The sequence below is a fragment of the Pseudochaenichthys georgianus genome, chromosome 15 (genome assembly GCF_902827115.2).
Source record: "Pseudochaenichthys georgianus chromosome 15, fPseGeo1.2, whole genome shotgun sequence".
NCBI classification, from domain to species: Eukaryota; Metazoa; Chordata; class Actinopteri; order Perciformes; family Channichthyidae; genus Pseudochaenichthys; species Pseudochaenichthys georgianus.
Genome location: NC_047517.1, coordinates 16095199 through 16121726, shown reverse-complemented (window position 1 = coordinate 16121726; position 26528 = coordinate 16095199). Strand labels below are relative to the sequence as shown.

At 40.9% G+C, this 26528-nt stretch overlaps 2 protein-coding genes and 1 long non-coding RNA gene across 3 annotated transcripts in view; 2 read left to right on the top strand and 1 right to left on the bottom strand.

The window, feature by feature from the left end:
* The window catches only part of LOC117460199 (phosphofurin acidic cluster sorting protein 2), a 90360-nt gene extending 71014 nt beyond the window's left edge, over nt 1-19346 (top strand). Inside the window, 21 exon segments of the mRNA XM_071205597.1 lie at nt 1589-1618; nt 1620-1741; nt 2335-2356; nt 2358-2399; nt 2401-2430; nt 3744-3827; nt 4549-4651; nt 4654-4675; nt 5460-5521; nt 5524-5591; nt 5682-5786; nt 6530-6636; nt 8165-8319; nt 9279-9389; nt 10483-10585; nt 13728-13770; nt 14376-14418; nt 15402-15540; nt 15638-15861; nt 16118-16231; nt 16906-19346. Coding sequence (XP_071061698.1) covers nt 1589-1618; nt 1620-1741; nt 2335-2356; nt 2358-2399; nt 2401-2430; nt 3744-3827; nt 4549-4651; nt 4654-4675; nt 5460-5521; nt 5524-5591; nt 5682-5786; nt 6530-6636; nt 8165-8319; nt 9279-9389; nt 10483-10585; nt 13728-13770; nt 14376-14418; nt 15402-15540; nt 15638-15861; nt 16118-16231; nt 16906-17021 — 1845 coding nt within the window. The 3' untranslated portion in view covers nt 17022-19346.
* Nucleotides 19347-19439: 93 nt separating this feature from the next.
* On the bottom strand, nt 19440-22582 carry mrpl2 (mitochondrial ribosomal protein L2). The gene is made up of 8 exons (XM_034101475.2): nt 22500-22582; nt 22013-22108; nt 21752-21923; nt 20747-20888; nt 20558-20673; nt 20373-20483; nt 19838-19911; nt 19440-19754 (listed from the first exon to the last, which is right to left on the bottom strand). The coding sequence occupies exons 2-8, from the start codon at nt 22085-22087 to the stop codon at nt 19545-19547; spliced, it is 900 nt and encodes a 299-aa protein (XP_033957366.1). The 5' UTR covers nt 22088-22108; nt 22500-22582; the 3' UTR covers nt 19440-19544.
* A 1268-nt stretch (nt 22583-23850) lies between these two features.
* On the top strand, nt 23851-24683 carry LOC139435244 (uncharacterized). Its single transcript, XR_011644533.1, has 3 exons — nt 23851-23989; nt 24379-24439; nt 24552-24683. It is a non-coding gene; the product is annotated as an uncharacterized lncRNA (long non-coding RNA).
* The last annotated feature ends 1845 nt before the right edge of the window (nt 24684-26528 follow it).

Below are 26528 nucleotides of genomic sequence, written 5' to 3'. Positions count from 1 at the left end.
TCATGGATGTATGATTCATACATTCCATTAGCAGCAATCTGTATGCAGAATCCATTAAAGAACCTTTTTCTCCACCACATAATCCTGTGATAAATGCACGCTCACGCACTTGTCCTGTTGAGGTTTGTGTTTTTCTTCTCTCATGTCCCTTTTTCAAATAAATGTTTCTGTGGATGCTACATAACAGCTTGTAAATCTGGTCATCAGCAGGAAGTCGACCATTTGTGTGCAACAACCCCTACATGTCCATTAGTATTTAATCTGTGTTAGTTAGGCCATTATAATGATAATAATTCCCATTCAACTGTGAAATATATTGAATTTGTTACCATTGCTTGCTTTCCCCTCTTCTACATTCTGACGTCGCAGTACTTAAATGAAAGGGAAAAATACCTTTTGAAGATTGCTAAGGCCTTGAGTAAAATACAGATATGCTGCCTGCAAAGAAACCCTCCCTTCATTGCCTTAGTCAGTCAATTATCAATATAATCAACTTTATCCGCTAAAAAGAAAAATTACACTTACTCTTCAAATCTAAAGGAAATTAAAGGGATAAATACTGGCATACAGTATAACATTACATTACATGTCACTTGGTTGGACCACTTTTTTTTATCCAAAGCGACTTACATGCATTCAGTTTCTGTGGGCAATCCCCACAGGAGCAATTTGGGCTGAAGTGTCTTACCCAGGGACCCAATGACATGCTCTCTGCATCAGCGCACTATTCCACTGAGCCACAGCCTCCCTATGTATATATAATAATATATATACTATTGTCTTTATTTTCTTTATCCCCCTTTATATGCATTATTGTCTTTTTCCTACAATTTGTCCTCAATTTTTACTGACTTTGTTGTAATATCTCAGAACTACAGAACCTAAAGATATCATAAAATAAAAAACAGTCCATAAATTACATCAACAAAGAAATCAGGTTCCATTCTTAACTATGGAGGTTTCAGGGGATTTGACTACACCATTTATAGAAACAAATGTTATTAAGACCCTTGTGTGACATACAAGCCCCTCGAGGCCAGGGGACTTGTGCTTCTCTGGATGATTCCTGAAGCTCCAGGTGGCCCGATGATCTTTTATCAACTCCCCTGGCTCTAATCCCTTCCTTGTGGCCAGTCAGTGTGCTGGGCTACAGCTCTATAAATACATAGCCGGGAGGAGAGGAGGGGACAGACTGTGTTTATCTGCTCCCTGCCAGCTTCTGCACTTATGGAGTGGCATTAATCACCTGATTAGTCCACAGGCAGGCTGCCTGTGTGTGGCTCCTATGATATACATCCCCACTGTGCGATCGAGGACCGGCAACCTTAGCTCTCCTCCAGCACTCACTCGTCTTTTAATTGGCCTTCTTAGGACCGAGGCAGAGATGTATTTATAGCATAGATTTTCTCATTTTACAACATTCAGTGCTCCCCTTCATTTGTTAGGCTCCATTAGCCCAGCTGTGAAAGTGATAGTTAATGCACAGCACCAGTCACTCCTACACTTATTAATCCATGGCCATCATTTTCAAATCCCTGATTTACAGGCGTACTGATGTGTTGATGATGTGTCTATCCCTATATGGCAGGTGCTGGACTCTGACCCTGTTGACCAGACCCCAGGAGGTGGAGGAGGATCTGGACTTACTCTACGACAGCCTGGAGGTGTACAACCAGAGCGACAGCGGGCCGGAGATGGAGGACAACGAGAGCGTCCTGAGTACGCCCAAGCCCAAACTCAAGTATGTGGCACAAGGCTGGGCATTTAGCAATATCCTTTTCTAGATATCATGATATGAGGCTACTAGATATTGTCTTAGCTTTTGGATATTCTGACATTAAATAATTGTTGATTGAGTAATTGTCTTTTCTTTAAAAGGCTGCATTACTGTAGTGGATATTATGTTCAGAACTTACTAGACTGCTGTAGCTGCTCTTTTGTTTTGCCTACCCACTTTGTCATAATATCCACATTCAACATCCACATTGTATTTGGAAATGTTTTTTTGTTTTTTAAAGGAACATGCCCACCCACCCATTGAACATGGAGTTTAAAGCAAAAAGTAGTTCATTAATAAAAATTTTACACAACTATTGGAATATTTTGTTTTCTCCATATCGCGCAGCCCTACCTCTTAAGCCATCTTTTCAGAAATTGTCTTATTTTTCTAGGCATTCAATCTTTTATGGCGCAATCTTTACACAGTTTGAGTGTGTTTTTTGGAATACAAAATCGAGGAAGTATTTACAAACATGTCTGAAGTTGCAATTGGCCATTCAGTTAGGACTGCCCAGTTAAACAAATTAATCAAATTGTCTTTGTTTCTGTTTTCAGGCCGTTCTTTGAAGGGATGTCCTCACTCCAGCTCTCAGACCGAAATTGGAAGCATACACAGCCAAAAAGAGCCAGCAGAGAGAGCTGTCCTGTCCTGTAAGTTGATTACCAGGCCGCCCAGATGCCTCTCCACCACACTGTTTACCCATGAAGGTCTTCCTCTGTGGTATCTGGAGAAGTTCTTGTAAACAGGGTTAGGTAAAGGAATTGCCTCTGGGCAGTGTTTAAATATCTGGCAGTCCTCTCTGCTTATTGTGGTTCAGGGATTCCCATGGACCATGATACTACAGGAAAGATATTCTGAGCATGCAGCTCCCACCCCTGCAGATGGGGATGGAATGGAAGGGGGGGGGGGGGGGGCTGCAGTTCTTGCCCTGTTCACCCCTAGAGCCCTCTAGTATTTATAGGGACTGACACTGAATGACCTCTCCACCACCATCACAGACACACATATGCTCAGAGAAGATTGGATGGAGCATCCCTGAACTACTGCTCAGAGATTTATGGCACACTGGAAGCAACAAGGACCGAGAGGGGGGGAGACATGTTGAGTGTGATACTTAGAGAGGGAGCGCTGTTTATAAATATCTGGGAATCCATTTCAGCTTGCAATAAACAGCCCCGAGCATTTCACACTGCTACAAGCCCTCCATCTTGCTCAATAAATGTCTCCAGTCGAACTTCATGAATGCAGGCGAAGCAGTTAAGTGTTTGATCTAATTGAAATAAATGAATGTTATAAGATGCACTTAAATAGTTTCAGACAAGCACACGAGGGTAAAGCAAGTATTCAGATCTTTCACACGGTAACAATTATTCCAACACGAATAAAAGTCTTTCACTGAAAAGAATGCAGGTTTTATCAGACATATGTACTTTAAAAAACAAATAGATTAAGTATTTATTAGGTGAAAATCCCCTTTCAGTGTTTTACATAGAATTGTTGTATTATATTACTGTATCATCAATGTCTACTGTCTATTTTCTCAACACATAAAGAAACAATTTACCTCAGTTTATTTAAGAAAAATCTAATTTCAATTAACAAAAATTGAAGATACATTTTCCCTGGATGCGTATAAAGAGGTTTAAGGAAAATAATCTTGTGAAGTAAAAAGACAAATAAAAAAATGGGTATACTCAAATGTGTGCTGTAGTACAGTTATTGAGTGAATATACTAGGTTACATTTCAACCCTTCAAGTGTGTCCATTTTCTTTTGGGGTTTCTATGTGAGTTGGAGGCTACAGTGGAACATAGAGAAGCTTTTAGAGGTATTTGTACTTGTCAGATCTGCCACTTTCAGTAAGCTCGGTGGAGCGGTGAGCAGTGACATGTTTGTCATTTATATTTGCCAGAGAAGGTTCAAATGGTCTAATGTGTGTGTGCTTATGTGTGTTTACCCTACAGACTGGTGACTTTCTGACCGTGGACAGATGTAAAGTGCAAGGGGCCCGGTATCAAGATGACAGCAACACCGAAGCAACCGTCGCGGTATGTGTTTGGAACAACAGCAGTTTTACTTTCTGTTTGTTTGTCTTTGGCAAAATCTCCTTTGAGCATCTCTTTTCTCAGATTTGTTTCCCCCTGCCCTTCTCCACTTGAGTGCCCTTATCCTCCCATGGGCCTTGGTTGTTTTCCAGGAAAAAGCAATGAGGGAGGGGGTTAGCAAGGGCAAGCAAACCAAACAGCACCGTCATCCATTATGGATCAGTCGAGGAGACCAAGGCGGCCCCATGCTGGAAAAATCCTGACTGATGGCGGTCGAACGAGGGGGTGTTTGTTGTTGTCTGTGTGCCGTCGGGTCGGTCTAACCTTGTTCTGCTTCCCCTCTGAGCGCTGGTCGCACCGCTCCACTAACCCAATTCAAACGGGTAAAATAAAACCGCAGGAACCGCGTTTCCTTAGCTAAGAGACCCTGACTTTTTGTATCTCTTCCATCATGGTGGTCTCGCATCATTATCTTCTACTTCAACAGCCATGCTCTATTATTTACTAGCCTCAACTCTTTCAACTCTTTACTTTTGAAATGCTGCACCACGCACAAAAGCACATCAAGAATACAGAACAAACCAGAACCCCAGAGAAACATTGATGTAGAAGTAGATGGGACATGACAGTGCCTGTGTTGAACGATAAACATCAGCATTGTCCTCTTCCAGCCCTTTTGGCTAATCTTTGCCCCCCCCCCCCCCACCTCTTTTTTTTGGTGCAGGAGCCAGAGACTGAGGACAGCGGGCCAGGGCCGGGGGAGGTGAGCAGCTGGGATGTCAACACTGAGCGGGTGACCAGCACTGTTGGCAAGCTCTGCAAGACGGAGTCCAAAACCACATGTCTCCCAGGTACAGTGCTGATCCCCACATCTGGAAACATGTGCACAACAGAATGTTATGTCCCAGTGTTTCCCCTATGGAAGCAGGGGAGTTAACCGCTTTAGAATGGTAACGGCATGGTAAAACACTCATTCCACCAAATTCAATGATCAAATTTAACACGAAAATATTTATCAGTTGTCAAAATAAACACAAACCTCACACATAGGCACACATTACATCTACAGCACTTATCTAGAGAGAGAATGCATCTCTTTACTCCCGTTATTCCCCTCTTCCAAAAAAACATTGGAGCAAGTACCAGGAGTTGAGTTTTCATTATTTTGACTGTGTGTTAACTGCTTGCCAAATGAATCAGAGCACACAATCCAAATTGCCTGCTACGTTACCATATGCCCGGTTGCTGTCAAAGTAATATTCCATTTAAAAGGATATTTTTTAAATGGGGCAACATTACATCACTTCCAGCTAACTTCATAGAACATAATGAGGGCAAATCAGCGATCTGTGCTAACAGAATAATCTTTGGTCCAGCTCAGCTGAAAACACAGAATCCGTCAGCATGCTAGCCAACCTTCACTTGTGGAACTAAGGATCGTATGGAATTTCAGCAATGCAGCATGAATAAAGAGACTATGCGAGCGGGAATAGGTTACTTTAGATTTATTTTCTTGTATTTTGGAAAGGGATCTTTTTTCCTAAAGGTTTTGTCATGTTCTCAGCCCAGTACATTTAGGTTCCCTGCTCTTTCTGTCGTGTACTTTGAACACCTCGTGTCTCCTCTCGTCCTCAGTAAAGTGGAGAACAGGCTGCAGAGGCGTCCTCGCAGTACCTCCATGAAAGACCGACAGAACTCCAGGCCCAGAGCGACAGGACCAGCAGCATGGAGAGCGAGTGCTCCCCAGACTCACGACTCATCGCACAGGTAAAACACCTCCGAAGAGGTGACACCAAGCCGCATATGTGTCCTCTATGCATGTGAAAATATAACCTCTGCCTCTCTTTTGTGTCAAAGGTTCCCAGGAAGTCTGTGTATGACCAGCTGAACCAGATCCTCATCTCTGACGAACGCCTGCCAGAGAGCATCATCCTCATCAACACCATGGAGTGGCAAGGGCAGGTCAGTGGGACTTTAAACATTAACACATTACAGTAGAAAGAGTTGGGCAGGATCAGGCATGATGGGGCATGCCAGTAGCATTTCTTGACATTATTGCAAAAAGGCAGTAATACAAACATTTAGTTGAACCCCAGTAGCATGTTTTTTATGTGTAACATATTGACATCGCTATGTCACACTTGTGCTTCTATTGGTTAGCACTTCAACACATTGAACATGATAAGTCTAAGAGGCGGGACATCTCTAAGTGATTGAGCAATCATAATAGAGCCGGCCAGCTAACCAATCAGAGCAGACTGGGCTCTGATTTCAGACATGTAAAGCATGTACACATGTCACAGTAGAGCCACAAAATACAAATATGAACCTGAAAATGAGTAAAATAAGACGTTCCCTCCGAATAATTGTTTTCATTGCAAAATAATATTGTTTTCAGCCTTTCAATTATTTTTAGAGTTTTATATTATATTAAAGGGAATATCTTTGGGTAAAGGACTGGCAAAACAAAACATTCAAAGACATCACCTTCAACTTTGAGAACCTGGGATGCACATTCTTTCACTATTTATAGACAATTTATAAACCAAATGATTAATCTAGAATAATAATAGACATACTAATCAAAAGTGAAAACAGTCCTGAGTTGCATCCCAAATGTTTTCCTTTGCTGTCTTTCCCACCCGATGGACCGAGCATCCTGTGTGTCCATGATCTCATGGTGTCCCTCCTGTGTTTCTGTGCAGTATGTGTCCGAGCTGCTCCACGAGCAGGGCCAGCCCATCGTGTCCACCTGCTCTGCTGCTGATGTTCAGGCTGCCTTCAACACCATCGTCACTCGCATCCAGAGATTGTGAGTCTCACACACACACACACACACACACACACACACACACACACACCACACACACACACACACACACACACACACACACACACACACACACACACACACACACACACACACACACACACACACACACACACACACACACACACACACACACACACACACACACACCACACACACACACCACACACACACACACACACACACACACACACACACACACACACACATTAGTTGAAAGACCATAGCCACCAGAAAGTGTGATCCTGCAGCCTGTTATCCAAGTGTGTGTTTATATTGGCCTGCTGCCAGAGAATTCCAGGATGCTATCGCTTAAAGAATGTCTGTTTTTCTACCTTTAAAGCTTCTAGTGAGGTTTTTTGAGGTAGCTTAGAATCCATGTCATCACCCTTGCAGAAACAGAATATTATCTAATTTTATTGAGGTATTCGAGTTGTCCGTTGGTCGGGCCGTGCCATTCCTGCAAACACGTCTCAGACCATGAGGGAATTTCTTCAAATCTGTCCCAAACCTCCACTTTCGCTGAATAAGCATTTTCGTTGAAGTCACTGTGACCTCACAAATACATTTAGCCATAGCATGTTAAATAGGATAAAGTGATAAAGCGATGCGGTGTTGGGCAGACATGGATGTAACCTGCAGCATGCCAGTGGTTATATAAATCTAATTAAGGCTGTATTCAAATGTTTATTTTAATTTCAACGTTATAAGCCGAGTTCGACTTAGCCTTATCGCTTACGCTGCTGAATTCCTCTAGTGTGAACCCATTCTATCACGATGCGTCTCTTTCCCATGAACTCTCTTCCTGGGATCCTTCTGCTCGGCTGCCAGCTGCTCAGGATGTCGTGTCAGAGGGAACCTGAGGCTGTCTCCGTTTGCTCTGCTGATTCTGTTAAACCTGTTTCTCTTTAATACACTACACTTCCACTCTTTACACACCTGCTCCTCAGTCGACCTGTTTAGTCCAGCTGGGGTCATGTCATGTGGAAGGTCTCTGATGTTAACTGCTCGGTGCTGTCACAGATATAGCCGGCTCCTGGGTTTCTCCTGGAATTTCATCTCTGAGAAAAAGGACAATTGCAACCCACACATAGTTAGGTCCTGTTGTGCTATTGGACAGTATGATCTTTCGACATTTTACTCAGAAATCTCAAACTCCGAAGCATTCAGCTACAAAGTCATTTCTTAGATATTGTTTACACTCTTTTTGGTCTTCATAGCTAAACTGAGTCGTAGGATTGTACGATCCAGATCTACAAGCTCTTGCAATATTTGGTCTAACTCCAGAAAGACTTGCAGATTCTTGCAAGTGTCTGGTATTACAAATTATAACATGACATAATCTGGCTTTTGATACTAAGGTGTTAACCGGTTTTGAACCAGGGAACAAAAAAAACCCTCTTTTGAGGTATAAATCTTCAGACAGCCGTGAATTCTCTCACGCTCCCCCCCCGACACAAATCTCTGTCTTAATTGCTCACCCCTCCTTTCCTTATGTCAACCCTCGCAGCTGTAACTGCAATGCACAGACACCCCCGACGATGAAGGTGGCGGTGGCCGGCGACCAGAGTTACCTCAGCACCATCCTGAGGTTCTTCGTGGAGCAGCTGGCCAACAAGACACCCGACTGGCTCAGTTACATACGCTTCCTGGTCATCCCCATAGGTAAGTCGTCCAGGATTAGTGCAAACACCAGCTAAGGCCCTGTGTCCACAAAGCGTCTTCTTCTGGCACTCTCACCACCTTTGTTTGAAAGATTGCTGAAGGGTGTTCTTTTTTCAATAATGACCGCCTCGTTGCACATTATCCCGCTTATTACAAGGCCACATACTAAATAAACAAATTACTTGACTCCTAATATTAATAAATATATATTGTATTGAAGTAAACATTATCGTATTGCTTCTGCTGACAAAAAAATTGTCCTTTCCACAGCGTACCAATGGCTTGAACTGCAACAACATAACTTAAAATGACGGAAGCACTGGTCGGGGTTTACTGTAACTGTGCTTGTCTGTTTAGTTTCTTTTTCGCCAAAAGTCCTTAAACAAAACCAGAGCAGCCCAAACCGTGTTCCTCTTATTGTTGACTTCCTGTCTGCATTCTTCTGCTGATTTCTCTAATGTCCCACTCTGTCTTTTAACCTATTCTCTTCTCTCATTGATGCTTCTCAGCAATGGTCATTATTTTTCTTAGCAGCGATGTGTTATCGAGTATTAACAACCTCTGAAATGTCCAAATTAACCAATCAGAATCGAGCATTCAACTAAGCCATGTAATAATATCTAATAAGTGCTACTTTGTGTTTGTTTGACATTGTTTTTTCCCCATGAGAAACCAGCGGAAGATGCCTGGCTTTAAATGGTATGACTGAGTTGGTCTTCTAATGGCCGTAGAGCAAGGAGGATGATAAAAAACACAACACTGCCCGGCTTTTTCCACAAATGGGCTTCACGGCCTTTGTTATGATACATTAAAACAAATTGAGATAAGGATAAACAAACTTGGCAAAAAAAGCATTATTTTCATCTAGAATCGCTAAAAGCTGCCGCACTAGAAGGACTTTGAAAGAGACGCATGAAAATACCCTATGTGTACTCATTCATTGCTTTTTCTCTGCACAGGTTCTCATCCCCTGGCAAAGTATGTGGCCTCCTTTGACAGCCGGTTCAACAGCATCTTTATGGACACTGCGTGGAGGGAGCTGTTCTGCAGGACAGAGCGGCCCGCCTCAGGTAGGATGCACGGCTCTGATGGGGCTACAAAGAAAGGCTGCGTGTCTAATGTTCAGCCAACTTGAAAGGGAATGAAATGGGGTCAGAGGATGGGTCAGGGGCTGATGGATGGGAAGAAGAGGTTTTCCTCCAATTGCAAGAGACAGCTACAGCTTGCTGCAGTGTAGCAAATGGTCCTCGATTATGGCACGGCTCCTCCTCCCTGTAAACTGTCTGCTAAAGGAGCCAAGCAGGCTGTCAGAACTCTGACTCAGATACTCACCCCAAAGACTCTCAAAGTTGCAGTCTTAAGATTTTGGGCTGTTTTTTTATACCCAATCCAGTCACAGTCCCTATACTTTTTCTTTTCTCTTTCACATAACCACAAAGTATAGTGTCAAAAAGCCTTTAAAAAAAAAGCCTCTAAAGAAAAATGCCCTTCTGCTTCCTTTTAACTGTCTAACTTTTAATCTAGTCGCTGCTGATTTGCTTATTTAGGTCATACAGAGGCATCCGTTTTAAACTGAGGCTGTTTCATAACCAGTTGATACTCCTCTCAGCTTGTATTCTAATTATTTGTACTCAATGTTCACTCTTCTTGCCCAGACCTTCTGGATAAGCCTCGATCATCCTCACCTATTTGCACACAGTAGGTGCAATAGTGGCAGTTCTACACATACTGTAATGTTGTATCATCTTAAAAGTTGTTCCAAGAAAATAAAAAGTATGTTAAAGTACTGGGTCCTTCGTGGATGGCTCTGAGTACGTTCCATCAGACGAAGTAGAATGAACTGCAGAGAGGTCAAAATAAGTAAACGCTTAAAAATCCGCCGGCGTTTCCACAGATCACTTTGGCAGACATACATGTGGCCCAGAGGCTTTCTGTTAGACACACAATTCATCTTGTGTGTCTTATGGCTGACTTCACCCACGTTTTTAATGGCATTTTACACTCCCCCTCCTCCTTCAGTGGAATGAAAATAATTAATGCGCACTCTTCTAGCAACTGCTGTATGTGAGAATTAGCATGTGCATCAATTGTCTTGCAGCTTGTTAGTCAGACAAGAGACAGCAGAGGTTGTTAACAATCTGCCTCCCCCCCCCTTTCCTGCAGATAACATCGATGTAGCAGGACGAGTCGTTCAGTATCTGGTCGGCGCCAACGTGTCTCACCAGTTCCCCATCTCAGAGGCGATGCTCACCTATAAACAGAAGAGGTAATGTTTGTTTTATGATTGTATAAACTCATGTAATGTTTGTCTGTGTATGCATGCATACATTTGTGCTCTTTTAAAGCATGATTTCTAATCTAGAGTACTGATATAAATGCCCCGAATGTCTTTATTCTCATTCAAAGTGAGGCCTAGAACAAATGTAGCTACTATAATCAGAAAAGCTGCATGAGGAAGATGTTTAAATGCAAATGCATGCAAACAAGCACATACACTAAACACACACCGTGCTGTGCTGTGTGATGATGTCACTGTAGAGCAGGGGCAGGCAACCCGCTGCTCTACAGCCACGTGCGGATCCTCCGCCCATCTGCAGATTTCTCTGCTAGAAATACGTTATTTTATTTCATACACTTTTTTGCAATCTTTCAAAGGAAACACTTCTTGTGTTTGAGGTAATAATGTGACCCTGGAATAATATATTTTTTTTAAAGTGTAATATTAGGGACACAAAAACAGATTTTAAATACAAACTGGCCTATCCTTTACTGTTTTTAAGCCACTAGGCAACAGCTAAAACTATTTCAAATTTGTCTAGTTCTTATTTTATAAATGTTCATCAAATATTTCGAGGACTCAAATAGGCATGTAAAAGTTGTTTAATTAATTAAACAAGGGCCTGCACATGCCAATGTATGTTTTTAGCCTCTTGATAAGAGTTTTGTGATTTCCTTTTCTTAACAGTTAAAAATACCAAAACATGTCAACAGTTTATTTTGTTGTTTAATTTTATAAATGCCATGAACTATAGTTTTTGCAGATATAGTATAACTATATATAATAAGCTGTGCCATCAAGTATGTTTTGCGGTTCCATCTGATTTACTCTTTTGATGGTAAAGGTTGCCGACCCCTGCTCTACATCTCTGGGGTCAAATTTGGTTTAATTTGAACCATTATGTTTTTATAATGTGGGGAAGATTTTTTTATTTTACATACTACTTGAATAGTGTTTAGTTTTCTAAATAAATTCGGAGATCATCAACACAATCATTAATGAACAATGTTGAAGATCACTCCATTAAATAATTAAAACCCTCAAAGATATTATAAACAACTGGCTAAAATATACAAAATATAATAATTGCTGGTGGTATAAAGGATTTCGATCATCTTAATTTTTTGCATTTACAGTAACAACTTAATTATGGCCCCCTTCAATTTTACACAGACATGCTGTACAAATTAAACACCACGAGTTGCTGCGGTATTGGATGATAATTATCTTTGGTTATCCATGATTAAAGGATTCCTTTCCCAGAACCACTGCTTAATAATAGGTTCATGGCTGGTTAGTGCATGTGACAGAGCTGCACAGGCGGCGCCTTCTCCAACATCTCTCAAGCACAGACGCACTCAGCAGACACTTGTTGCATTTCTGTCTGCGTTTGTTGCTTTTCTTTCTGACGTTTGACCAACCCTTGCCCTCTCTCTAAGAACGGCTTCCTATTGGTCATAAGGTACTCAACACAACACGCAGTTTTAACACTGTCGCATTCCTTCTCCCCCCTCTCCCCCTTTTGATTTGCATTCAAGGAAAAGAAGTTTGTATTTTGATTTTTACATCAGGTATCTAATTTCTCTCTTGTTTTTGTTTTTTGAACCTCCTTATTTTCTCTCCCTCCATTTGGCTTGAGCCCCTTGCTGTGTCTTTAACATTTCCCCTCTTCACGCTCGATACTCACTTCTCTGCACTCCGTCCTGACCTCTGTCTTTGGTTTGGTGTGGCGCTTGACTCTTACTGTCCTCTGTGTGTTGTTGCTGTGAAGATTTGCCTAACAACCTTTAATAACAACCCCAACATATTGGAATGCACTTTTTCTGTGTCATACATCCAACAACAATGAAGAAGCCATTTTGAATGAACCCAGCAGATTGTTTGTTAAAGATCTTATATTGACTTAAAAGTGGGCTTCCAGAATCTCCGGAGGTGTATTGGTTTACCCTTATCAGTGGATTATATTATATGGAATATTTTGGGATGATTCATTTAACTAAAGTAATGTCATTTGCCATGTTAATGTGATATTCCGTTTAATTCTTAACCGCATCAAAACTAATTAAACCCACATATTTCTTTATATAAAATAATAATCTAAGTGAAGAAAATCTCCATTCACAAAGTGAAGTTTTATATATTGTTTGACCCCATATAAACGGTTAATTATGTGAACAATGGTACAGGTTGTGATGCTACCCAATTCTTACACAATCTACAAAATAATGTAAACAAACATGGCATAACAGAGCACCGGCCAAGGTGGTCAGATTGCTGGGGGCTGCGTTCCTTTAGATGCACTGGAGCGGGAGCCAGCAGCGTTCCTCGCGCTTCCGTTGTTTGCTGTGGGTGGAATCTATTCTGCGGGCTCGTGAAACTAGTTTTAGGAAATGCGTTGTTGCCGCATGTTAGAGGACAAAAAACACGTTCTCAGCTCTTCCCTGCTGAATCATTGGGTGCATTTTTGAATTGTTGTTGCCTGCGTGTGCGTTAAAGGAATACTTTTTTTACTTCATCCCCAAATGGGTCATTTATTTATCAATTCCTCACTCATCGATGTGAACATGCTTGTTGAAAGTGAAAATGCATGTGTTCAGGAAGTAGTGAGCATACTGGATAAATTAGACTTATTATGGTTTGAATTTATGATTATATTTGTATCTTTAATTCAAAGTAAAAGGTCATTGATAAACTGGATCATTTTGGGGTTGAAATATACCTTGTAACTTTGATGAGGACTTCCGTAATGTTTTCCTATCTTTTTTAAGGCATGTATTAAACTAGAAACTCAACACTTCAGAGTAGTGTTACCAAGGTTACCCCGGCTGGACCCAAACTATCACTTAAGGTCCCATGTATAGAATTAACTCCTAGTCCCGGCTGATAAGTATGACCTCATCTTCTTTTGGTTGTAAGGAGCGTTCCCCCCCATTCATCTCATTGTAACATGACCCCCAAGATGACCCCATTCCACCCAATGTGCCATTTCTTCTGTGATGAGACATGATGCAGGTCATGCAACAGCCATCCTCCCTCCAGGACCATTGCGTGTTCATGTGACCTCTGAAGTGTTGCAACAAATCTACCTAAGGTCATACTCACAGCCTCTTACCCCTCTTCCTGTTTACAGCCCTGATGAGGACTCCTGTCAGAAGTTTGTGCCATTTATTGGGGTAAGATCTTTTTATGTTCCTATTCTGAGGTGCCAGAATAATGTTTTGTGTTATTTAGATCCGTATTACTCTATTGTAAAAGTACTTTCTCTTCATGGAAGCATCATTGATATTTTTAGCAATACTTAAAACGGAAAATATAGTACTACAATACTCATCACCTGTGTAATACCAACGATAGCTCTGTACAATCATTTCAGCTCTTAGATAATTGGGAAATAAATTAACTTGGCAACTTATCCACTAAATTTCAAATAAATGTCGAATGGATATCTTTCTAAGAAATCACATCTTCTATAACAGAATAAGATAAAAACCAAGAAGGCACTGAATGTTACCCCGCATAAAAGAATATAATCAAAATGCGCTAATGGGTTCCATGCCACCGTCGCTCGATAATGAACGGTTCTGTCAAATGACTTTTTCTACACGAGGCAACAAAGGAAGACCCTCCGATGACTGTCAAGTAGAATAATTATGTCTTGATGAAAGAAATGATAGGTTTATATCAAATATTTCTTTCAGGCTTGAATTATGATGAAATATTTAATAAAGCAGACTTTTCACATTAATTAGTTTCACACCGAAGGTTGTTTTTTTTGCAGGTTGTGAAAGTTGGGATTGTGGAGCAGAGCCTCTCAACTTCAGGTAAGGAAGTTTTTCTTTTTAAAGGTGTGGTAGTATTTTGTCAGGTTAGGGTTTATTTTGTCAGGACATTTGGCCTATATATTGTGGTATTCAATAAAAAGTGTTCAATGTCCCTTATTATACTATTGTCAACCATATAATATAGGTCTCAGATATATATAAAAAAGTCTCTGAAGTGTTTGGCTCGAAATACCAAACAGATCATGCAAAAGTGCTGATTCTGGTTCTGTAGCTTTAAATGCTAATGAGCTGCTCCTGGCCACTCCCCACGCCCCTCTGCAAGATATTTGGTTAAAAAGAACACAATAGGCGCATTCACACCGCAGTACTTTTCCCACAAAGGTTCATGAGAACTTAGAATAAGTCCCTGGGGGTGGATTAGGCAAATGAAGCCGCTGACGTCACTTCTTCTTCTTCTTCTTCTTCTTCTTCTGCTTTGGGTTTACTGGCAGGCCGCAAACCACTTCACGGCGTATACTGCCGCCCAAAGTCCTCGGAGTTGGGGACTGGCTTCTCTAGCAGGGACAGAAAAGGGGGTGAAAAGGTTCTCATGAACTAATTTTAGTTCGGGCTCTTTTTGGTGTGAACGCAACATTTCGGAACTATATCGGAACTAAAGTGGCAAAAGTACTGCGGTGTGAACGCGCCTAATGGTGCTCTAGGTGGAGAGTCAGGTGATAAGGTGGGCGGGATTACCCTGATTGGCTTATGGTTACACAACCCAAAGAAACATTGTGACATCACTAAAGGGCCAAAATCTGATCAGCTCATTTTCAGACAGGATTTTTATATAAATGGATCAGGACCAAAAGTGAGAATCTTTTGCCCTGAAACTTTCAGATCTCTTAACACAGAGGGGACACATGTTTATGTATGCAAGACATGAACAAGTGGATGTTTCATTCATAATAGGTGACTTTTAAAGTGTTACTTTAAAGCTTTATGTAAGACACTTCCCCCCCCCCCCCCCCCCCAATGTGCAGTGGATTCAGATGATGCCATGGGGGTCAACACAAGCATCCTGGGCTCCCCAACGCCCCCATCGGCTGGTCCGTATGGGAAGGAAATCGGCGGCACCCCCCCTCAGTCTCCCTCTGTGTCCACCGCACTCTCTGGAGCTGGGTATGAAACACACACACACACACACACACACACACACACACACACACATTATTGTTTCTCAGTGGTAGTGTCTCTGACACGCCTGTCCCTGCTGCAGCTCTCCGTGCTTTGGCAGTGAGGTGATGGGGCTACAGGTGGACTACTGGACGTGGCAGGGCCCAGAGAAGAAGAAGGAGGGGGAGAAGAGGGATGTTGGACTGAAGAACACGCTGAAGAGTAACTTCCGCTCTCTGCAAGTCAGCCGCCTGCCCTGTGGGGGGGAACTCACCCCCCCACCCAGCATGGCCATGACTGTAGTTACCAAGGAGAAGAACAAGAAAGGTATGCCTTGGAAAACACGCTTATAAATCAACGTTAATGAAAACATCGGTAAGGGTTACGGAGCCAGGGGAGCTGGTAATGTTCCTAGACATAAATTGGAATCAACAAGATTAAAGTCATACAAATAAAGAGAAAAAACATGTGCATTAGTACTCCCTGAGACCTGCAAACACACTTTCTATTCGTAAAACAGTACACAAATAACACAATAAGCTAAAGAAAATGTGTTTTTATGGCTTCATTTCTTTTTCTCCAGTGATATTTCTCAGCAAGAAGCCCAAGGAGAAGGATCTGGACTCTAAGAGCCAGGTGATAGACGGCATCAGCAGACTGATCTGCACAGCCAAACACCAGCACACCATGCTGAGAGGTAAGACTGCTCTGTTCACACAGCTGAGGCTGCAGCGCCCTCTGCTGGAGAAGGGGGGACCTTCAATAATATTTACTTGCGTAAACAGTGTTTAGAGCTGTATCAAATAGTTTAAAGTTTATTTCATTTGTTTAAGCCTGGTATTTCTGCACAGTTGCCGATAAAGATTAGGATACACTTATATTATTAGTGTTAGGCTTTTTGTAGATTACATTCGAGGTGGCTGTGGAGGGTTGTGTCCAAGAATTGGTGACATTTCATTAAATAAAAGGTATATTTTTATAATTTACAAAACATATCTTGTATATTTAAATATTCTGTATTCTCTGCTCTAACGCTATTATAGTAAATGACTTGAGTTGTTACAAACAATATGTATCTGCGTTTCATTCTGTGCTCTTTCAACATGTCATAAATGTATCTATGTTAATGGCTCTGATTAGGTATTTTAATTAAGAAGAATAGAACTAAATTAATCAGTGTATTCAAATTGAGGATTTAAAAATGTTTTTGTGACGTCATAAAATCAGACCACTTGAAAACCTCAACAGAAGAAATTCTTATAACCCGTACAGACTCATCTGCTCGTTGACATACAAATTCCAGAGCGTCCATCCTGAAATACTGAACGTGTTATCTTCTTCGTGCATTAATCCTTGCTTCCTCGTCCTCAGTCACTATCGATGGAGTGGAGTGGAACGACGTGAAGTTTTTCCAGCTCGCTGCCCAGTGGCCGAGCCACGTAAAGCACTTCCCGGTGGGGATCTTCGGGTACACTAAGCCTGTGTGACCCCGGCCGCCCCCCCACTCCACCAGACTCTCCGCTGCACTTGTCTCCCTGAGAGGATGCAGAGAATCAGAGGAAAGGCCGACGGGCCGGCAGTAATAGTTTTCCTGTGGAAATCTTACTGTCTCACAACCACGTGTTTAATACACAACCTTCATGTTGTCAATTGGATGTTTTTGATGTTGACGTTGTTTGGGTGTTGTTGTTGTTTTTTACACACTGCGAAAAGAACAAGTACTATTTTGTAAGATTTGTGCTACCGCCTCGGAGGTATTTTGAGGTTTTATGACAATTTGCCACATTTCGATAATGGCAGCTGTGTTTGCACTTTGTTTTTGTTAACATTTTATTATTTCTGTGAAATCCTACATTTATTGTTACTCTATACGCAATGGAGGAGTGTGGCGGTGACGTGCAGTGGCGTGCGTGAGATCGTTTGAGGCCGTGTTTGTTGTTGAAAGTTGGAATATTGCTGTGAATCTAGATGGAATCCTTCTCTTCGAAACTCCATTTTCTTACTCGTCCCTTTACTTTCTCACTGCTTTTATAGAAAGGAACAAAGATCTGTTTTTGCCTCGTTGCTCTTAGGGCACACTGTGTACCTAAAACAAGGAATTTTTTTAAGGTAGCTATAATGAATGTAGCTATAGAGCATTTGTAAGAATGTGTAAGCAAACACTAACATCCAGACTGTCACACCCACTTAGAAGCAGGGTCATATGACGCAGCAGTACATATTTCAACTATCAACAGCTGAATGCCAAATTTAGTTGTGACTGTATGAACTGTCGGATTGTTTTTCCGTTCCCCCTTTGTGTTCAACTTGATGTTTTGGCTTACCTGAGTGGACGTCTCACAGACCTGCGGATACTTAGCAAATCTCTCCAGACGTGCAGTGATGTGCCAAAGTGGAGTTTGTTTTACAGTGTGGCCACCAGAGCCTTGGTTAGTCCAAACTTCACAGTATGAAACTAAAATAGTACATTAAATGTATTCATGGTCCCTGTGGAGATCAGTATTTAGATTACTGAGATAATAAACCAGTTAGTACTCCACATTTAGCCCCATTAAGCATTTGCAAAGCCTGTGCACATCCTAACTAAGCAATTACCGCTGTGTCCTTTTATTATAGCGTCTCAAACATACTGATAGGTTGGACAGGTATGGATAAAATGACTGAGGAGTGTGACTTGCTTTGACAGCAGGGTCGAGCGCAATACAAGTATTGAATTACTTTAAATCTGATGAAAGGTGTATGGAGCCTTGCCAGACGTCCGAGTCACTGCCTGTGTGTCTGTGTTGGTGTGCTATGTGTTTCGATGGTACTCCCTAAATAGTGTTACGTGAAACTTTTGCAATAGGAAACCTTTGGACAAAGGGCCTTCTGTATGAGGTAGTTGTTGCTTTTTTTTATAAAGTGAAGACTTTGATTGGCTGGCTTTTCTTAGTAATGTATATACATATATACAAGATGTATTATTGTGAATTCCCCCTACTATCCACTAAATTGAAAAGCACAAATAGCTTACCTTTATCTCTTGACATAAATGCCAAATATATATTTCCAGAACTCATAACTATGAAGTTGACTTGTACAATACAAACACTATTACTACTCTCATACATTTCCCTCACTTTCTAATGCACTTTCATGTGGTTTTCTAGATGTTTTAGCTCAAATTGGGACACACTTTGTTTTTGAGGTGAAGTGTTATATTTGAATTGTAAAACCACTACCTTTAGTCAAGAGAAGGCCGTTTTAGTTTTCAAAATGAACCTTTTTCATAGGGATGTTGTGTTTGTTATGGGTTTAAGCGTCCTACGAGGTCTTGATAACCCTTTCTGGCCGTCTGTTACTTTGCCACTTGATGTTGAAACGCTTATTCAGCAGCTACCACCATGCGCGTCTGCCTGGGACTAAACAGTCAAGTTTCCCTGTCTCCTGCTTTCTGAAGGCTTCACTAATCTTCTTTGAGTCGGGACACCAACTGGCCCTTACAGTATGAAACATCAGACTGAAGTGTTAGAGGAAATGTGTCATGTTAGTCTTTGAAATATTAAACAGGCATAACGACGAGTGTATTTCAATGTATTTGACCTCAAGTTTTCGCTTCTTTTTGCCCCAATTCTAGAGGTAGCATGGGGGTGATTTTAATAGACTGGATCAATGAGCAGGCAACAAATTAACATCAGTGTTTGTTTAAATGCCATCTCATTGCTCCTGTTACTTGAAATGCCACCCATTGTCTTTGCACAAACCCTATTTTAAATGACATGACAGTATTTTTTAATTTACCACTAAAAAAAGATATGGATTACTCTGCATGTTTTACTATAGATGTAAATATGTTTTGGATTTTTATATTGTTTTGTTTCTTTCCATGCTCCCACAAGCAGTTGTGTTTATTAAAATTTGTAATCTTCTGTACAAAGAGCTTGTCTTTATTCATACTTTCTCTTCCAACAAACAACCTGATTTAATATAACAAGAGACAACCATCTCAAATCCAGCAAATGTCCAGTGTGTTAGCTCGCAGAGATGGAGGGCAGGTTGACGTAGACCTTCATGGGAGGCAGGGGTTTGATCTTGCGTCCCGCCCAGCCCCCCTTCCTCTGCCACAAACCACTCGAGGGACGGATGCCGAGCCAGCGGTTGCGCCCGGCTTTACCAATGATCCGTTTGTTGTGGTCGATGTTTGAGACGCGTCCCACTGTGACCATGCAGGTCTCCAACACCTGTGTGTGTCCAGATGAAAAAAATTCAGAGCAGATCATAGTTTGAAAACAACAGGGGACTATTTTAAATATGGATACTTCACCTGGACCTGCCGCTTCGAAGGGAGCTGAATGATCGCAGTTCCATTCACTTTACGGAGCAAAACGCCACTTGTGCCTGAAAATCAAAAATACATCCAGATTAGATATCATGAGTCACCACATTTTACAGCAACTATAACCTTGTTACAAACGACCGAGGCACTCGGATTGCATTAAATTAATCAATAAACCGCAAAAACTCTTACAACTCCACATTTTATATTAGGTCTGTAGGGTGTGTATTTAGAAAAGGGATTTCTCAAATTAAAGCCAATAAATTAATATTGTTCAGCTTTTATTTACTATAAAGTTGAAGCTGTATGGGTCATTCTTTGTAATTATCTTTTATGGAGATAAAGAAGACACACTATTGATATGTGTTGTGTTAAATTGAGTTTGATTGTCCATGACTGAAGAGTACTTGGCCTTAACTGAATTGATGAATACTTCACAACCTTATGACATTTTGAAGACAAATGAATTGAAAAAAGTGTTTAACTGTTCAGAATCATAAGCAAGAGCCTAAAGAGTAACTACCTGCTGCACGAATGTACTCGGATCCTTTCCCTGGTTGTATCTCCAGGTTGTTCACCAGCGACCCCACAGGAAGAGCCCCCAGCGGGTACGCATCGCCCTCATTGGCAGAGACTGCAAAGTAAAAATATTTAGTACAATGTTGTGTGAAATACAGATCTTGAGGCAAGGTTAGACGATCTTTTTACCTGCCATGCGTCCGATAACTGCAGACGTTTTAATGACGTCTCCAGGCTGCATGTTCTCTGTGGCGATGATCCATCTCATGCGGCTGCCTCCAGCTACCATGGCGATGTTAGCAGACCTGAGGAACAGATCATGAGGCTACAACTCTGTCTTTAGAATCAAAATTCCTGTGAGGTGAGAGCTGATCTCACCTGCATGGGTCGTACCGCACTTCAACCACTTTCTCGTCAAAGGGCTGGTCCACTTTGGTTGGTTCATAGCGCAGCCGCTGGAAGTCTATCATCCGGTACTTCTGTTTGTGGCCTCCACCAATGCCATGTGTTCGTACCTTTCCTGTAACGCGGAAAGAAAAAGGTGAACAACTCTTCATACCTGGCTCGAGTCAGAACAGGCCCTACAGCTGTTGTCAAAGCAAATATATCACTGAATAATGTCAGCCCTGTACCCCAGGTTAAACAGGAGGAGGATGTTACTATCTGGCTTCTCAAAGTAAAACAGTTAAACTTGTGCTCATTTCAAACGGGCCAAACAGTGCTGCCCTTGGCCAAATTGGGGCCCTACGCAAGATTTTTTTAAATGTGCTAAATAGTAGAGGCCCTACGCACTGCACGTGTTTTGCGTATATGGAGGGGCGGCACTGCCTGCAACTACACCCTTTTTCACAACTATTCATTATCAGTTATTCTGCTAATTTCTTACTTGTTTACTAGACTGGACATTTGGGTTGTACATTTGCGAAAACGTTCAATAATTAAAATACTGTCAATCAAAATGTCTTGAGACCCAGAGTGACATTTGCAAATAGCTCGTTTTGTTCATTTTAACCCTTTTCAGGAAATGGGAATATTTTCTTATCCTTAAGGACAATTACATGTTTACCTCTGTAGATAACCTATTACACATTTACAAAAACGTTACTTAGTCTAATCAAACCTGGACTAGACTTGCACATAAAGTTTGAAAATGGATTTAAACTCTGTACCAAATTATAAGACTTCCTTCCATTTGTAAAAACAGGAAAAAGGCAGTTTCTTTTTTACCTCCTGCGCTTATCCCATTTAGACCTTGACTAGACACTAAAATACAGTTTTTATCTCCGTTTACAACTTGTAATCTATCAGTGAAAACACAATATAGGGCAATTACAGAACTGCACATGTGCTCCCAACTTTAACCTTGTCCTCCGCAGTCTCTACCTGTGTAATCTCTGCCTCCGGTCTTCTTCATGCCAATAGGTTTGATTGTATACTTCTCCCTCAGCTTCCATTGTGTCTTGTTCTGCTTCAGAGAGGCTGTGGTGAGGAAGCCTCTGCACTGGTTTAGGACTACACCAGTCACATGAGGTGCCAGCTTTGTCTGTGCAACTCCCTGTAAACAGTAGAAAGCGATATTAATTGTCTGGTGGTTGTGATGGGGGATCAGATCTCTGGTATGAAGAACAGGCAGGGGATGTTTACCTGCGAGGAAAGCAGGGCAGGCTGGGAGAGAGTCATGGACCGCAGGGCTCGGGTTAGACACGACAGCGCCATCATAACAGCGTCCTCCTGACAGATCTGTGGAGCAGAGGGCAGGTTTATCAGCTGGTAGTTTGTCGCTTCAGTTCATCGGTTTGTCCCACTAACTGGCGTGCAACATTAGCTTCAAAGTACTCCTGTTTTTAACCCATTAATGCTGAACTAAACCATGATGATTCAAACGGTTACTGGTCGCCAAAATAGTATTACCTTCTATATTTTAAATGGCTCAATTGTGGATAAACTGTCAGTTACTTTGCAGTAACCTTACCAAATAAACATTAGCAATCGCTAGCTTAGCCTGATGTTAACCTAGCTCCATAAATACACCTTCCTTTTAATTTCTGTTGTATCAAACCACACCGAAATGTGGCCCTTATCCCATGTCAACTTGCAATATAATACAGTTTGAGACTAATAATAAACCAACCTTTATTTCATCACAAGCTTCTAGTCGGCGTCCTTCACAGTCCTGTGACACGCTGTGTCGCGCACTGATGACGTGTGCTCCGACTCCCAATCAGGGGTGTATTTTTTTCTTTTTATCCTCCTTATCCTTGTACTAAATAATGTACAAGTCAAAAATTAACTGTACTATATTAAGAGCATACATAATACATATTTGTATTTATAATTGTATAATAATAAAAACATAGAGTACATTAACATTAGATAAATTAGCTGGTTTCAAAGTCGCCTCTGGGTAGCATAGCCTTTTTATGTACAATATAACATTACGTTTGTACATTAATTATTAAATTACTTTATTTTTTAGTTCAACTAAGTAAAATTCACAATTGGCTTTCTTTATAGTACAGGTTAATATTATCAACAGGTATTGGGTGCTGTCAGTGGTGAGGTGGCTATAGTTGACACAATAATTAACTGTCCTCTGTTAATTTAGAGAGACAGCTTCTATTTAAAATAATTGTCTGAGTTAATTATCATATTAAGTTTAGTTTTTTCAGAACAATGTACATGGTGTGTCATTGTGTGTTTCATGTAGGCTACGTGTAATACTAGGAACTGTGTTTACCTGGGTAAAAGGGACGTCTGTTATATTTTCCCTCAGGAGGGTTAATTGTTTGTAGAATCATTTGGAAGATGGTAATGATATTAAAGTGGTAGAATTACTTTCTCATGTGAGTGTTGGCCACAGGTTAGCCACCAGATGTCACTAAATACTCTTGGTATTCTTTCTGTGGTGGAATTGATGGGCTATTCATAGACACTATATGGCTATGATATGGGCTGTATATATAAAGGGCTATGACTGTAGACTGTTTATGACTTTATAGTGTGGTCGTATGTCTTTAAAAGTGAGATAAAACATTACAAATAAAGTAATTTATGTCTGCACTTTCAACTAAAAACATGTTATATTGTAGCCCACCTGTAGTGATGCCAGTAGGTTTTGGGAGAGTAATTTGTTCAACTGAATTTCCTAATATATAAAATAATACTTCCAGATCTCAAATGTTTGTGGTTAAACCCTTTACTTTATTTTAAGTTGCAATGTCTGAATTTGAAATAGGCCTAATTAAAATGTATTCCAGATTAGATTTCTGGCAATCCAATAGTTAACGGTACTAATTATTTTAACAGATACATGGCCATGTCATTTGTATTATTTTACTGACTCTGTTATTTGACTCATATCTGAATATACATCCATGACTGTCTGACCCAGAGCCATATAATATTATATTATATTATATTATTATTACTATTATATGGCTCTGGTCTGACCCAGAGCCATTTAATAGAAGAGTTACGACATCTCCGTTCACTCCAATGGACCACTTTTTTACAGCAATGGCGGATCGTGGATCCTGTCAATCGTTCCCCGGAAGTTAGCGCCAAGTCTGGCAGAGCTGTGGAGTTGCAGCATAATAGACCGTCCGTGACGGACTTTTAAAGGTAAGAAGAAGTTTAAAGATGTATATTGCGGATATTATCAGTACATCTGATTCAAATGAACATGTGTATTAAAGGATGTCAGTGGATTATCCCTAAATTAGTAGATTTAGGGAACGTTTACAGATAACAGATTAAGCTAGCATACCGAAGCAAGTTAGCAACACACGTTGAACAGCCTTTTAATTGTAAATTCCGTTCTCTCCATGTCATTTCGTCCAACATGTTGAATTAGAGAAGAGGGGCTTCTAAACGGGATTGTATGCGGGGGTGGAGGGAGTTAAATATTAGATAAATATAACTTTGGTGCGTGTAAGAGTGAGTGTTTTTAGCAGAGCCATATTGTGTCCTTGTGATTCTGTTGATTATTACCTGTCTGTATAATGTTGCAGCCCAGCTGATTCTGGATTGATGGCAAAGGGAGAGGGACTTAAGTGAGAGTGAAAACACAAGGTACGTTTAATACTACTGTTTTATATAAGTAAACACGTTATCTCCCCAAGGCAATAGGTGTGCTATATAGGTGTGTATAACCCTTTCTCCTGTCTGTTGCTCCCTCTCTCAGCACAAGAACCAGAGGGGGGTTCAATGGAGCCTGAATACCTGCACTGAGACCCTCACCCTGCACCCTGAGTCTCAACTCTGTGTTTTTCAAGCCTTTTCCTGTTTTTTTGTATTAAACAAAACATTAAGCTTTCCCAATGGTGTGGTTTTCGTTTTGTGAAAAAGTGCAAATGCAGTGTTTGTATATAAATCACATATTTTGTTGCTGTTGGTCGTGAAATTGCTCCTGCTGACTTGAGCCAGCCATTTTTTCCTCCGCTCTGTGTCAGTGGGGAAGCCGTACATTCGTACTCCTTTCTCTGAGAGATTTGAGCATCCCCAGGCAGCACATCAAACCATGGTGGCGACTAGGAGGCAGCACAGCAAACCATGGTGGCGACTAGGAGGCAGCACAGCAAACCAGGACAACACGGAGGAAAAGGCACCGACAAACTGCATGATATGCTCTTCTATGTTTATTGAATTCCATGTATTTGCAATGGAAGTTCCTAAAGCAACACATTTAACATCATCATCATCATCATCATCATCATCATCATCATCATCATCATCATCATCATATCCTGTCGGTCTCCTGTCCTTTCTGAAAGCCATGAAGACGACATTAGTCATTTAGATAACTTGTGTCCTCAATTACCAGGGGATTACTGAAACTACCATGAATTTAAGAAAATGGTAGAAATTAATCTAATCTGAATTTTAAAGCATTACTTTAGATCCCCTCCCTCTAAATGTATCAATAAACATTAGAAAGTGATCCTCCTGACTACCATACAAGTTTAAGAAGATAATATTGGTTTGAAAGAATTCAAAGCTATAAATAAACAGCAACAGGCTCTTTAACCCTCTGAGACCCACATAGGACATTTCTGTTTTTGTATATTTTTGTGTTTTGCCTAATAAATTGTCATTTCTTTGCAGTAAAATCAAGTTTTACACATCCCAGAAATCAACACAACCTCAGCTAATGATATGTGTCACTCATTAGAGACTTATATACACTATAATAGGGGATATTTGCCCATAAATAAAAAACGGAGCTTGAATGTTTTACTTATTTCATTAAAAAGAACTGCTAACCATAACATTGAAAGAAACATTCAACACAGAAAATTGCACACATTTATTATCATTGTATCATAACTGATTAGAAGATTCTAACGTATTCTGTTCAATAGTTATGCCCATTCTTTTGGGCAGTGTCCATGGGCGTTTTTTTGCGAAGAATTGTCATTTTCTGTCCTGCCAATTTTGAAGAGTACACATGATATATCATGTCCTCAATCACACATGGCATGCTGAACAGATTCGTCTGAATTTTCATCAACATTGTCCCCTTGAAAAATCTGCTCCAAAGCCTCAGCTGTAGTAAACGTCTTTGCCGTCCTTGTTTACTTTCAAAACACTAAAAGAACGTATTCCAACTTTTATTTATTTATTTCGCGCGTGGAATTATACCGGCTCTCATTTCAGTAAACATAACATCAGAACAGACAGGCAACCCTCTGAATCAGACTCCGATTGGCTGTGACTGCATCCACTCAGAGTGTCCGATTCAGAAACGTGACTCTTTCACTCTTTACGTCAGAAACAAAGATGGTGGATGAGAATAGATCTATAAATGATGAGCGATGCGCCAGAATCAAGGTGAGACCATCCGCAGCATATACAACTTTATGCATTCATTTCACCGAAATAAGTAAACGCCTCTCAATGAAAAACTGAATAGAGTTGTTTAGTGCCGTTTCTGTAGTTGAAGAGGAAAAACACGGCATGTCTCTGGCTGAAACAGCTGAGAAGTTATGACGCTTTGAACACAACGTGATCTTTGGGATCGTATACGGCCCCGTGGGTCTCAGAGGGTTAACCAAGGCACTGTTAGTAACATGTAAACTAGTTGTTCACACTAATCCTAATATTATCACTTAATATTAGCAAATTCGATTTTATTTTTGAAAACATATTGATGTAAATACAT

Bases quoted from the DNA above. Each gene is read 5' to 3' on its own strand.
- mrpl2 (XM_034101475.2), bottom strand. From the start codon at position 22,087: ATGATGGCGCTGTCGTGTCTAACCCGAGCCCTGCGGTCCATGACTCTC. The intron at 21,924-22,012 runs GTAAACATCCCC...TACTGTTTACAG, and splicing joins CTGCCCTGCTTTCCTCGCAG to GGAGTTGCACAGACAAAGCT. The intron at 19,912-20,372 runs GTAGTTACTCTT...TTTGATTTTCAG, and splicing joins CGAGTACATTCGTGCAGCAG to GCACAAGTGGCGTTTTGCTC.